The sequence below is a fragment of the Hipposideros armiger genome, unplaced genomic scaffold, assembly GCF_001890085.2.
Source record: "Hipposideros armiger isolate ML-2016 unplaced genomic scaffold, ASM189008v1 scaffold_6, whole genome shotgun sequence".
Lineage (NCBI taxonomy): Eukaryota > Metazoa > Chordata > Mammalia > Chiroptera > Hipposideridae > Hipposideros > Hipposideros armiger.
Window position 1 is genome coordinate 4848992 of NW_017731356.1, and position 12520 is coordinate 4861511.

General features: G+C 36.1%; 1 protein-coding gene across 2 annotated transcripts in view; it reads right to left on the minus strand.

Moving 5' to 3' along the window:
* The window catches only part of RC3H1 (ring finger and CCCH-type domains 1), a 58652-nt gene that overhangs the window by 14524 nt on the left and 31608 nt on the right, over positions 1 to 12520 (minus strand). For both annotated transcript variants that reach the window (XM_019648262.1, XM_019648252.1), the window contains exons 7-9: positions 9947 to 10079; positions 5516 to 5634; positions 3687 to 3799 (exon numbers count right to left, since the gene is read on the minus strand). In XM_019648262.1, coding sequence (XP_019503807.1) covers positions 3687 to 3799; positions 5516 to 5634; positions 9947 to 10079 — 365 coding nt within the window. The remainder of the gene's footprint in view (positions 1 to 3686; positions 3800 to 5515; positions 5635 to 9946; positions 10080 to 12520) is intronic.

Below are 12520 nucleotides of genomic sequence, written 5' to 3' on the forward strand. Positions count from 1 at the left end.
AAGTATAAATTCCTCGTAATGAGTATCCGTGACATTACAAACTGTGCCAATTATACTTGTATTAATAACCATAACTTACTTTTATTAAAATTTCTATTTCTAAAACTTATTGGACAAGGGGGTAGAAAAATCTTTAGAAGACAGTTTCTGAAGTGTTTTAACTTTAGTTTCCCCTCAAATGCCTTGGGATACAGTGCACCTATATTATAAATTAAGAATAAAACAAAAAGCCAGTATGCACTGAGAAAAAAATTTACTCTTTATTCCATTAAAATTTTTAAATAATTAAGAATTGAAACTTGGGGCCAGCTGAGTGGCGCATTGGTTAAGAGTTGGCTTGGGACGTCAGCTCTGAGCAGCAGAGCCCCGGTTTGGATCCCACATGAGGGCCAGTGACACTGTGCCCTCTACAGGTAAGATGGTGAACAACAACTCGACCTGGAACTGGGCTGTCGTGAGTCACCAGCGACGGCATAGGCTGCAGCCCCTGCTGCAGTGGGCTACCGTGAGTGGCTGGCAGCTGGTGTGAGTGGCTGTGAGCAGCTGTCCAATGGCCAGCGAGAAACTGCCTCACCCGGGAAGAGCGCAATGATAATACCAACACGGGCCAGTGAAGCAATGTCCTCCACAACTAGATGAAGAACGAAAAGGACAACAATTTGTCTGCTCCCCTTCCCCAATTCCCCAACACAGTTCTCCTCCTCCAATTCCCCAATAAAATCTTTAAAAAAAAAAAAATTGCAATTTGTGTCACTTCTGATTCAGAGATACTGATATTATGTGTACCTACATAAAGCTGAAATTATTTCAAAATTGGGTTAATGGAAGCAATATAGAATGATGCCTAAATTTAAGCAGATGCTATGATATAAAAGGCATGTAGATTCTAAATCTAACCACAGGAAAAAAATTAAGCCCACAGACTCTAGTATCCTTGTTCCTCAAAAATGAAAGCAAATCCATTTACAACTATCTAGTGCATTTAAAAAAATAATTTCAAACACATACCCTCAAAATAGAAATGCTATTTTTCCAAATTTTTCCCATATCTGACAAATTTCTGGGGGGGAGGGAGTGGGACCTACCTGTCAGGGGTAACCACTGTTAACAGTTTGGAAAATAATCATACACATTTTTCCCTACATAAATGCCTTAATATTCATATACATATAAGATTACTATTTACAGAAATAGGGTCATATATAGCTGCTTAGTAACTTGTTTTCTCCACTGCATAATTTTGGATATTCCTTTATGTCAGTACATTTTAAGTTAGTCCTACTTTTTGCTATTCAAACAATGTAGTAATGGATGATTATGTATATGTGTTTGTATCCTTGTGTAACTAGAAGCCGAATTTCTAAGTCTACTGTATGCACATTAGAAACTGTTTTAATGCTCCAAAACTATTATCACTCCTGATAATGTCTTTTTGCAATATCTCATCAAACACTGGGTGGTATCAGTCTTTGTTAACTGATTGTTCAAAATTATCAAGTTTTGTTTTTATTTGCATTCTTTAGCAATTAGTGAAGTTGAACACAGTTTCACATGTTTACTGGCAGTTAGAATTCTACAAACTGCCCATTTATGTTCGTGATCCATATATCCATTGGTTCTTCTCTTACAGGTTTATAGAAGCTCATTTTATGTTAGGGATAGCAGACCTCTGGTACGTCATTTCCCCACTAATCTTTTTCTTTTTTTGTGGTGTTTGGGTCATATTTTAATTTTTTAATTTGTATATAATCAAATTTATCAATCTTCCCCTTTATGGATGCTGGGTTATCATTCTTCCAAAATCCTTTCCTACTGTAAGATTATGTAACAACAACAACAACAAAAATCTGTACGTATACTCTATGGCTTACTTCTTAAATATTTAAATCTCTGATACATTTATAATTCATTTTGATGTAAAGACTCTAGCTCTAATTATTTTTCAAATGGATAGCATTTTTATTAGTGATGTGAAATGCCACCTTTTAGCACACATGCTAAGTTCCTACATGTATCCTGAACTCCTTCTAGATTTTCTATTATATTTCATTGATCTATCTATTCCTATGCTAATACCACAGTGTTTTCATTTTAGCTCATTATACAATTAATAATTATTAGCCTAGCCCTGCTGAAGACTTCTTTTTTCAGAATTTTTCTGGCTATTTGCACATATTCTTCCAAGTGAATGACTTTGTTAGGTCATAACTAACAATCATCATGGAAAAATTCCAACTGGGATTTCACTGAATTTACTGTTTGAGACAAAAATAAAATCTTTATGATGCCCCGTCTGATCCAAGAACATAGTATTCTTCTTCATTTATTCAATTCTTCTGTTACATTCCTAGTCAGTTTACTAGTTCAATTATATAGGTCCTGAATATTTCATATTAGTTTATTATTTGGCATTTATCTTTTTGTTGTTGTTAATGCAAAAGGAATCTTTAATTTCACTTTTGTTTTTAATTGGTTATGTTTCCCTTTATAGTTTATATGAGAGTTCATTTCCTTAAACTTTTTTGATTTGCCACCTTGTTAAATTCTCATTTCTTTAGCTTTCAGTACTTCTCTTGAGCTGTTTCATGTAATAATTGTATAGCTATTTTACTCTCTTGTTTACATACATTCACTACTATTTCCAGACTATTAAGTAATAGTATGAGTAGTAGAAAATTTTGCCTTCCTCTTGACTTTAATGAGACTGGATGAAACATTTTACTAATGGAACATCACACTATCACACTGGCTTTTAAGATATGATTATCAGGTTGAGAAAGTGTCTGATATTTTTGTTCTACTAAGGTATTTTGATCTATCATGGACACAGGATTTTATTCAAATGCCTTTTGGCATCTTTGATATGAGATATTTCTTCTCTAATCTATAGTAACTAATATCGTGCTACCTTTGCACTTAGTCATGGTGTCTATTTTAATGTATCATTGAATTCTAAGTTTAATATTTGGGATTTAAAAAATATTAATATGTGAAATAAATTTGTAGTTTAATTGTGCTGTCTTTGTCAAACTTATTGCTGGCTTTATAAAAAATTAAGAAGTGCGTATTCCTTTCTTTCCACTATGTGCTGGAAAATTTAACATCATCGGAATTGTCTGGTCTTTGAAATCTGAAAAAAAAAAAGATCTATGAAATTGAACCTGGCAATAAAATAATTTCTTGACTAGAGCAAAAGGCAATATTTCCCACTGGAAATGCATTGTTCAATTAGTGAAAATCAGTTAAAAACTGATAAAAATTCTTAGAATTTTAATTTTTTTGGTAGTGACAATGACTCACTGCTAGATTTAGCTAACCATAGATAGTTTCCTATTTTTAGGCACGATGTAATGAAAGCTGAAGAAACTGCTTCAGGTTTTTTCTTTTAATTCTGTACTGCTTTCTAAACATTTCCTGTTCATTAAAGAGAATGCAGAGCCGGCTAAGTGGCTCAGGTGGTTAAGAGCTTGCTCAAGAGTGCGACCTCTGAGCAACAGGGTCGCCGTTTCGATTCCCGGCCCGAGCTGAGCTGCTGCTGAGCTGCCAACAGGTGGCAGGATGGCTCAGCTGGAAAAAAAAAAAAAGAGAGAGAGAATGCAAGTACTCTTTGTCTACTTTTTCTATGGCAGCAAATTATTCTACTGAGTAATTCCACCTTACTCTGAGTTGAACGACTTTTTACTTACTTTTCCAATTCCTCCTGTGAGTGTGCAAATGTACAGCTGGCCCCACGAGGGCATCCTCCTCTCTGCTTCATATCGCGACACATGTATGTTTTATATTTGCTATGCTGTGGAGGCTAAAACCAAAAATAAAACATTAGATATTTAAAAAGGATATACATTTTGCACTGCCAGTTTTAGATCTTGATAATCTAGAATCAGCGGTTCTCAACCTTCCTAATGCCGCAAACCCTTAATACAGGTCCTCATGTTGTGGTGACCCCCAACCATAACATTATTTTCACTGCTACTCTATAACTGTAATTTTGCTACTGTTATGAATCGTAATATAAATATCTTTTTGTTTTCCGATGGTCTTAGGCGACCCCTGTGAAAGGGTCGTGTGACCCCTGTGAAAGGGTCGTTCAACCCCCAAAGGGGTCGCGACCCACAGGTTAATAACCGCTGATCTAGATGAACAATTCAGACTGAATCACACACTTATCTAGACTGCCCAGAGCAAAAGTGCTGGAACATCCGGTCTGATGTCTCAGAGTCCAAAAATAAATTAATTACAAAGAATGTAGTCTTGATTTTTCTGACATGTACAATCACATAAATTCTTGATTAAATCTCATGAGGACTCTACGATCTTCCTTCCAAGTTTTATAATAGAAAACCACTGGAGTTTAGGACTTTCAAATGTTTAAACTATCTTCAAATATTTGTTTTAAACAATGTTTAGTATAGCTATACTTATAATTCTGTTTTCTTATAACACACCACACATCACCAATAAGCCCTGTAACTACAGGGTATTCTGTAAACAATTCTTGACATGTAAATATATCAAGGACTTAACATACCTCCAAAGGTATAAATCAGGCTTATTATTTACAACTCAGGGATAAGGCAGGACAATGAATTTGGGAGTTAATGAGATATCAAACAATACTAAGCTAAATGAAATTTTATGTATTTTATCACTTATTGGCAGAACTTAAAGGTAATCTTATTATTTTTGTTACATTATTTATGATGTCTAATGAAACAGGCAGTTAAAAACAGGTTTCAATTTCTTTTATTTCTGAATCATAAAGCTCTGATCTGTGCTTAGAATGATTAGGAAAACTGTATACATATTATTCTACTTAGGACAGTTTTAATATTTCTTACCTCCCAAAGAAAATTGAATATTAAATAATCTATTATTAATATTTACCTGAGCCACATAAATTACAAAGTTTTAATTTCTCAAGCTTACTACTGCAAAATAAAAGATCTAGTAAACTTAATGTAAATCCTTAAGAGCAAAATAAAATTATCGGGAGTAAAAAACTAAAAAACTCTAGCCACAACATGAGCTGTATTAATTTTACTGCCATATAGTTCATTTAAAAAATTTTGAGGAAAATTTGGTGCAATGGTATAACAGACCTTATGAATGAAAAATGTTAAAATACTAATATAGAAAAAGCTTTTATGAATGTGTGAACAATATTAGAGAGATGCAGCATTAGCACTAAAAAGTGATACTTATTGTCAAACAGAAATGTATTGGTAACTAAAGAGAATAATTTGATTTAAATGGAATAAACTTTAGCACAGAATTAAATGCTACTATATCCAAAGTGAAAAGTGACCCCAGTACGTTAGACCAACAAGAATTATTTATTTCAACATCTCAGATAAAATTATAAGGCTAATCCAAGGAACTGGCTGCTAATGATGCTAAACTAATTTATAGTTTCTACAGTCAGTCTCAAAGTACTCATGTAACTCTTGTTGGCATTGTTTGTATTTGTAAGGATACCCACAGTGGCTTCCTTCTAAGCTTCAAACTTCTGCCCTACCTGCTGTTGATCTGCTCCTTTTTTGCTGTGGTTCTGGATATAATCAACCAGTCCGTGTACCACTGTACGCACAGCAACCAGCCCATTTTCTAGCTGTTCCCAGGTAGGAGGTGGAGCATCTATGTAGCAAATAAAAAACAGTTTTTAATTATGTTAGTCAATGTTTTGCTCAACATTAAGTTAACAAAGAAACTGTGTCAGCACCTCAGTAAAATCAAGTTAAGCTTTATTACAGCTTTGTAGGTAATACTTAACTCACCTAAACATCGTTTTAAAGAAACACAGTCTTTCAAAACTGAGGCTGCAAGCTAAAATAACTACAGGACAGGGGAGGTAACATAAACGAACTAAGTAGGCTAGACAATAAATGGCAACTGCCGTTAGACCCCGAGTGTTGGAAATGACAAGAGCAAGGGACAGGGCTATGCTGAACTGGAGAGCGTGTCTCAGGTCTAAGGTTATGGTTACTATTTAACTTCAGCCGACTAGTATGTGAAGATACAAGGCTGCTGGATACACCACTATTTCCCAGGGAAAGCTGAAATTTGAGATTTTTAGGTAAAATTAACCAGTTTATAAGTGTGGGTACCTAAAAATGTAGAATACTGTGCAGGTCAACACTGTGTGGACCAAACATGATGTAACTGTGGACTGCCCACAGTCAGACAATCTGTAATGTCTATCTTGAAATTCTGTATAAATCAAGTACTGGTACACAGAATATTTTAAAAGCTTAATAGAAGAGCTATTATGTAAAAAATCAACTCTGTTATACATTGTCCTCATTTAGTAAGTTATTTGTCGGATGCTAGCACTGTTATTTTATAAAGGAAAAATTAACTATAAGGCTAAATAGGAAATGTTCTCTAAAAAAAATACAAAATGAAGTGAGATGACAGATGGAGAAGAGACTTCTGTTGGAGGCACTCTGAAAGACTTAGGTGATGGCATTTGAGCTTGGCTTTAAAGGACACATGGAATTTTAACAGGAAAAGGATGAAGATATAGAGGTGAAAAGAATAGTTACACAAAAAAGTACTTTTTGGAACACCTACTAATTCCCAGGTATTGTTCTAGTTGCTGGGAAGCCATAGCGATCAAAACAAAAATCCCTATTATATTCAAGGAAAGGAGCCTGACCGTAAATAAAATTAAAAAATCAGAGTACCAAGCATTTAGAGAGTACTGAGTTGAATGAATAAAGAAGGGGAGTGAGACAGGCATGTGGCCTCAGAAGCCTCCTTGAGGTTACATTTGATTAAAGACCTGAAAGAAGAGCTTCAGTGCCTTATGGGTAATATCAGAACACCATTCTAGGAGGGCAGAGAAGCGCAAAGCCCTGATGTGGGAGTGTGTCTGGCATGCTCCACGGAGGTGACACTAGAGAGGAACTAAAATGAGGTGGAAAGCGAGGAGATGAGGCTAGAGAGAGGTAAGGAAGACCAGTCACGTGAGGCCTGGTAGGTCATGGAAAGGATTTTGCCTTTTACTGAGTGATGAAAGCACTGAAGAATTTTGGAGCACAAGGGTAACAGGATCACTCTGGCTCCTCTGCTAAAACCAAACAGACAATAAGAAGCTAGTCTATAATCCATGAAGGGAGATAAGGGTGATAGCAGTGAAAGGGATAAGTAGATGGGTTCCCTAGGATTTGAAACGAAGGCCTACAGGGCATGCTGATGGGGCAGATGGACCTTAGGAGAGAAAGAAGAGTTGAAGACAATATCGCCAAGGTGTGTGGACTGAGGAAGCGGAAGGACAGAGCTGCCACTAACAGGAATGGTGGGGGGCTGGGAGAGGCTGAGAACTCACTTTTGAACAGGTTAAGTTTGAAATTTTTATCAAATAGTCAAGTACAGCTGTTGTATATTAAGCAGGCAGGTAGACATACAAAAGAATTTGGGAAGAAGGTCTGGGCTGGATATACTATGTTTCACAGATTCTAAAATGCTATCTATCAGTTGTAATACACACATACCATTATTTTTTGTGCCACCAAAAAGACTGCTAATTAAATTATCACAAGTCATTGAATGTACAAATGCATCCCAATTTCAGAAATGCTAAGATCTGAAAAACCTGGGCTTCAGAACTGATGAAACATAGTAAATTCATGAATCATAAATAATATTTAAAGCCACGAGGCTAGATGAGATTATCTAGGGAATGGGTATAAATAGAAGAGAGAAGAGGTACAAGGATTAATCTCTGGGAGCATTCCAAAAGCTAGAGGCTACAGAGGGGAAAAAAAGGGTAGTTTATCGAGCAGAGAAAAAATCAGAAAAGGAGGCGGAGAAGGAGGGTCCAGTAAAGAAAGAAGGAGGGCCAGCCAAGTGGCTCATTGGCTAAGAGCTCGCTCAAGAGACTGAGCTCTGAGCAACAGCAGTTCGATTCCCGGCCTGAGCTGAGCAGCTGCTGAGCTGCCAACCGGTGGCAGGATGGCTCACCTTAAAAAAAAAAAAAAATTTTTAATAAGAAAAAAAGAAAGAAAGAAGGAAACAGGAGAGTGGTGGCCTATAAGCCAAGTGAAAAAAGTGTCATAAAGAGTAGAGAGTAAGCAACAATGTTAAATGCTGCTAACAGGTCAAATACAATGAGTACCAAGAATTGATGTTTGCAATTAGCTATATGAAGTCACCTGTCACGTTGACAAAAGCAGTTTTGATTGAGTGGTAGAGATAAATGCCTGATTAGAGTGAGTTCAAGAAAAGTGCTATAAAAAGGGGAGAAATGGAGTGGTAGGTAGATGGCAAATGGTGTCAAAAGTGTGTTATGACGGGAGGAATAATACATGTTTGTATGCTGACAGAAATGCTCCAGTAGAGAAGGAAAACTGATGATATAAGACACAGAGGACGCTGGAAGGATACCCTTGACAAGATGATATTAGTACAAGGAGAGAGGGTGGTGTTAGCTCGGAGTGGTTATCCATTGCTACACAAGGACGGCAGAATCTGTTGGCACTGATGCAGGTAGACAGGTGGTGGCTGATGGGGGTGGTGAGTTTGGCAAAGTGCTCTTCTGATCGCTCAGTATGTTCAAAGCACAGAAGTGGGAAAAAAATCACTGTGTTCTAGGAACGAATTTGATTTGGTTTGATTGTGCAATTTTGGTAGTAAATCTACTAAGGCAGGCTGATAATAAATTAGAGAGCTCTGAATGTCACAGTCAAGAGTTCTAAACCTTTTTCTATAAGCCATGGGGTATCACTGGAAATTCACGAGTGTGAAAATAAGATTGGAGATGCGATTTATTTTGCAGCAGTGAGCAGAATGGATTGGAAGAATTAAGAATAGAGGAAAATGGAAGGCAGTTAGTCTCAGGAAAAGGAATGAGGTCCTCACTAAGGCAGAAATAATAGGTGTGGGATAGAGAGATATTGTGAAAGAACAGATAGATCCTGTTTTCTGAAATGGTATGTGGAGCAAGTGAAAGGAAAAGATATGAAGTAACACAGAAGACTTGGGTTGTAAGCTTACATACCTGGAGTGTGAGGTCATTTACAGAGAGAGGGAACAGAGGAGGAAGAGCAGGTATCGAGTGAAGATGAGACACAGATGATGGAGAATCTCAGAAAGCATTTGGGAAAGTGGGTCTGGAGTGATGACGAGGGAACAGTGAGGGAGATATCTGGGTGTCTATTATCTATAAAGAAATGCTGGGACTGAATGACCTTCAATCAACAGAGTGTAGAGAAAACAAAATTCCAAGAACACAACCAGCCTACTCCTTAGTGGGCAGGAGAGGAAAGTGTGGTCAAAGTAAGACAGAAGCAGCATTTAGACAGGTCAGAAAAGAACCTAAGAAATACAGTATTATAGAAATGCAGTACTGGGAGAGCTTCCACACCAAGGAAGTAGTCAACAACATTATCAAATGCTGAAGACAAATCAAGTAATTTAAGGACTGGGAAGAAACCCTTGGAGTCAGAAACTGGGAAATTACTAGTGAATGTTAACAGAGCTTTAGTTCAGTAGTAAGAATAAACACAGGGATAGCAACAGGACACCAGCTAAAATATCTTAGGTGGTATTTGGTGGATATTAGTTGGAAAATGAAGGTTGGGTGATTTTCAGGTCAAGGAAAAGAACAGGAAAGGGACTGAAAGTAATAGAAAAAAACGAGAAAACCTGAGTTTTGTCAAGAGATGAGAATGGTAAAACAGCACAATTTTACAGTGGGAGAAAGAGGAAACGAAGGATCGACTTTGCTGGTGAAGTGAGGAGCACAGTAAAAATGATTAAATAAACATTATTATAGTTGAAGCAATAAAGAGACAAAGACTGGGACCAGAAACTTAAAAACTGTAGAAAAAAATATGGACTAACCACTCAGGGAAATGTTAGAAGAATGTAACAGAAAATAGTTTTAAAAATCATTGAGCAGCACTGAGGCACACACAGGCGGTCTGTTCATTTCCCTTGGGTTTACCTGGACTAGGGTCAATGTTTGCTAGTAGCTCCAAATGCGGTCTCAGTCGGTTCAAGTTTGCTGGATCTCCAGTCCGCTGAAGAGCAATCGTTAGTTCCTGAACACTTTGTGCAAAAGAGGCTGGGGTCTGCAACTTAAAAAACATAAATATTAACTTTCCCAAAGGCCAGATAATCCTTTTAAAATAAAGATTATTTCCAATATCACAATCGTTTTTGCAATTTATGAAATTTAATTTTGTCATCCCACACATCCCATGCTTCGGCCAGACTAAATTACCTGCTACCTGAGCAAAGCCTGCACTTCCCTGCGGCCACAGCTTAGCGTGCTGTATAGGCCCTTCCCTCTGCTGTCACAGTCCCCAAGTGTGGGAGTGCTCCCAATTCCTCAGTCTGGAAGTACTCTTCCCATTTGATGTTCTTACAGTTTGGTTCTTGGGGTTCTTCCAAATAACTGAAATTTGGAAATACAGTCTAGAAATAATGCTACACAATAGCAAGAACGATGAAAATGAACTCAGTCAAACTGAGTTTGAGTTCAAATTCTGTTTGATGGTGACAATGGCTATAAGCTTTATAGACTCAATGTGAAGTTCATCTGTTATATGGACTAAATAATTTCAAAAGTCCACTCCAACTCAAAAAAATCCTATATTGGTTTGGGATTTTTGGAAGCTATAAGGTTGTGTATATTCCTAGGCCTTAATGATACACATTCTTGCATTATCTCCCATAAGTTGGCCAAACATGACCTTTTATAGGAAACAAAAATTGATTATGTGATAGTAACTAAGTGCTCTACTTAGAAAAATTTAGCAGTTTATTAATATATGTGAGAATTTTTCTCTCCCAAAAGGTCCTCCTATAAAAGGTAATTTAAAATATATATATACATTAAAAAAAAAAAGGAAAATAACATAACTATCATTAGAATGCTGACATGCCTATATTAAATTTTTTTCATCTCTGCATGTTTTTATCTACTTCAATCACCCATTTATAAAGTTATGGCTTTGGCTACCACTGATATTATAACAAAAGCATTTTTATATTGATAACCAGAAAAATAACTAATTTAATCACAATACCCTTGTATCTACCACCATAACTTAAAAATATTTCACTAACATTTTTCTTAAAGGAATTAAATGCTATTTATCAGCTGAATAGAGTATCTGTCCTGACTAACTGCAATTTTAATGCCATATAACAGTGTTCTGAGCAGACAGATCTTAACTTCTCTAAGCATCCTCTTATTTTCTTTTTCAATAATATAGCAATTAACACCCCTGAGCTCATAACCTTTTGAAAGTTTAGATTATTTCCTTAAAATAAATTCCTGGGAATAGTAAGTTTGGTCAAAGGACACGAATATTTTCAATTTTTAGTCACTGACAAATTGCTTCCAAAGAGATTTGTAATGCATTTCCCATCAGCAATATATGGGAGTATATATTTCTTTTACTAACTGAACAGGCAATATTTGGATTGTCTCTGTTTTAAATGTTTAATTATTACTGGGGCTGAATTCTACCCAGTGAACTAGATACACTTCCTCTTTGTGAACTGTTAATTCATTGTTTCTTTGTCCATTAATTTACTAGGATTATTGCTTTTCTTCACTTTTAATAAACCCTCTATCTGCACTGTCCAATAATACAGTAGTCATTAGCAGCATGTGGCTATTTAAATTTAAAATAATAAAATAGAAATTTTAGTTCATCAGTTGCACAATCACATTTCAGTTGTTAACAGCCATGTGTGGCTCGTGATCACCGTACTGGGCAGCGCATACACAGGACACTTCCATTAGCACAGGAAGTTCTGTTGCTCCATAGATAATAAGATGTCACATATACTGCAAAGCTTGTTTACCAGTCTGCTGTATGAAAGTCTCTGGATATTAAATTCAAATTCTTGCTCAAAATGTGAGAAAATTATTACAGAATATACACCTAGTTATATAGTCCGATTCAGACAACAGAGTCAACTTCCTTGTGGAATCTTTATAAAAGAAGCCAAGTTTTTCTTCAGCGGTAGAATGCTACTCTTTAAGAAATCACTATTACGTTATGAATATATGATACTCAGTCAGTTGCATAATTTGAGACCTAGAAGTTGCAGGTAAAGTTTGGTTAAACGTATCTAGTGAAGACTTATAGAACACGTAAAATACATTATCCTGAAAATTATGCACCAGGTAGTTATGAAATACATTTCCCAATTCCCCTTTAACATCAATCTTCTACTTAAAGAATTCTATTTTTGGGAATAGCAAAAAAAAAAAAAAAAGCACACGCCTGTAAAGAGGCTTCGTGGTTAAGAATATAGATTCTAGAGTCAGAATGCCCGAGTTCAAATCCAGCTCTGTCACTGGAGAAATGTATATAACCTCTCTCTGTCTCTCAGGGCTGCTAGAAAATGAAATAAATTCTTTAAAATGCCAGGCACATAGTAACTCTAGGTGTTAAATATTATTAAATTTAGGGAATTTTTACATCTTGACCTTATTTCTGTCAATTAAGGGTGGACTCTAATATATAATCATCTCTGTGGATATAAGTATGTAAGCTAA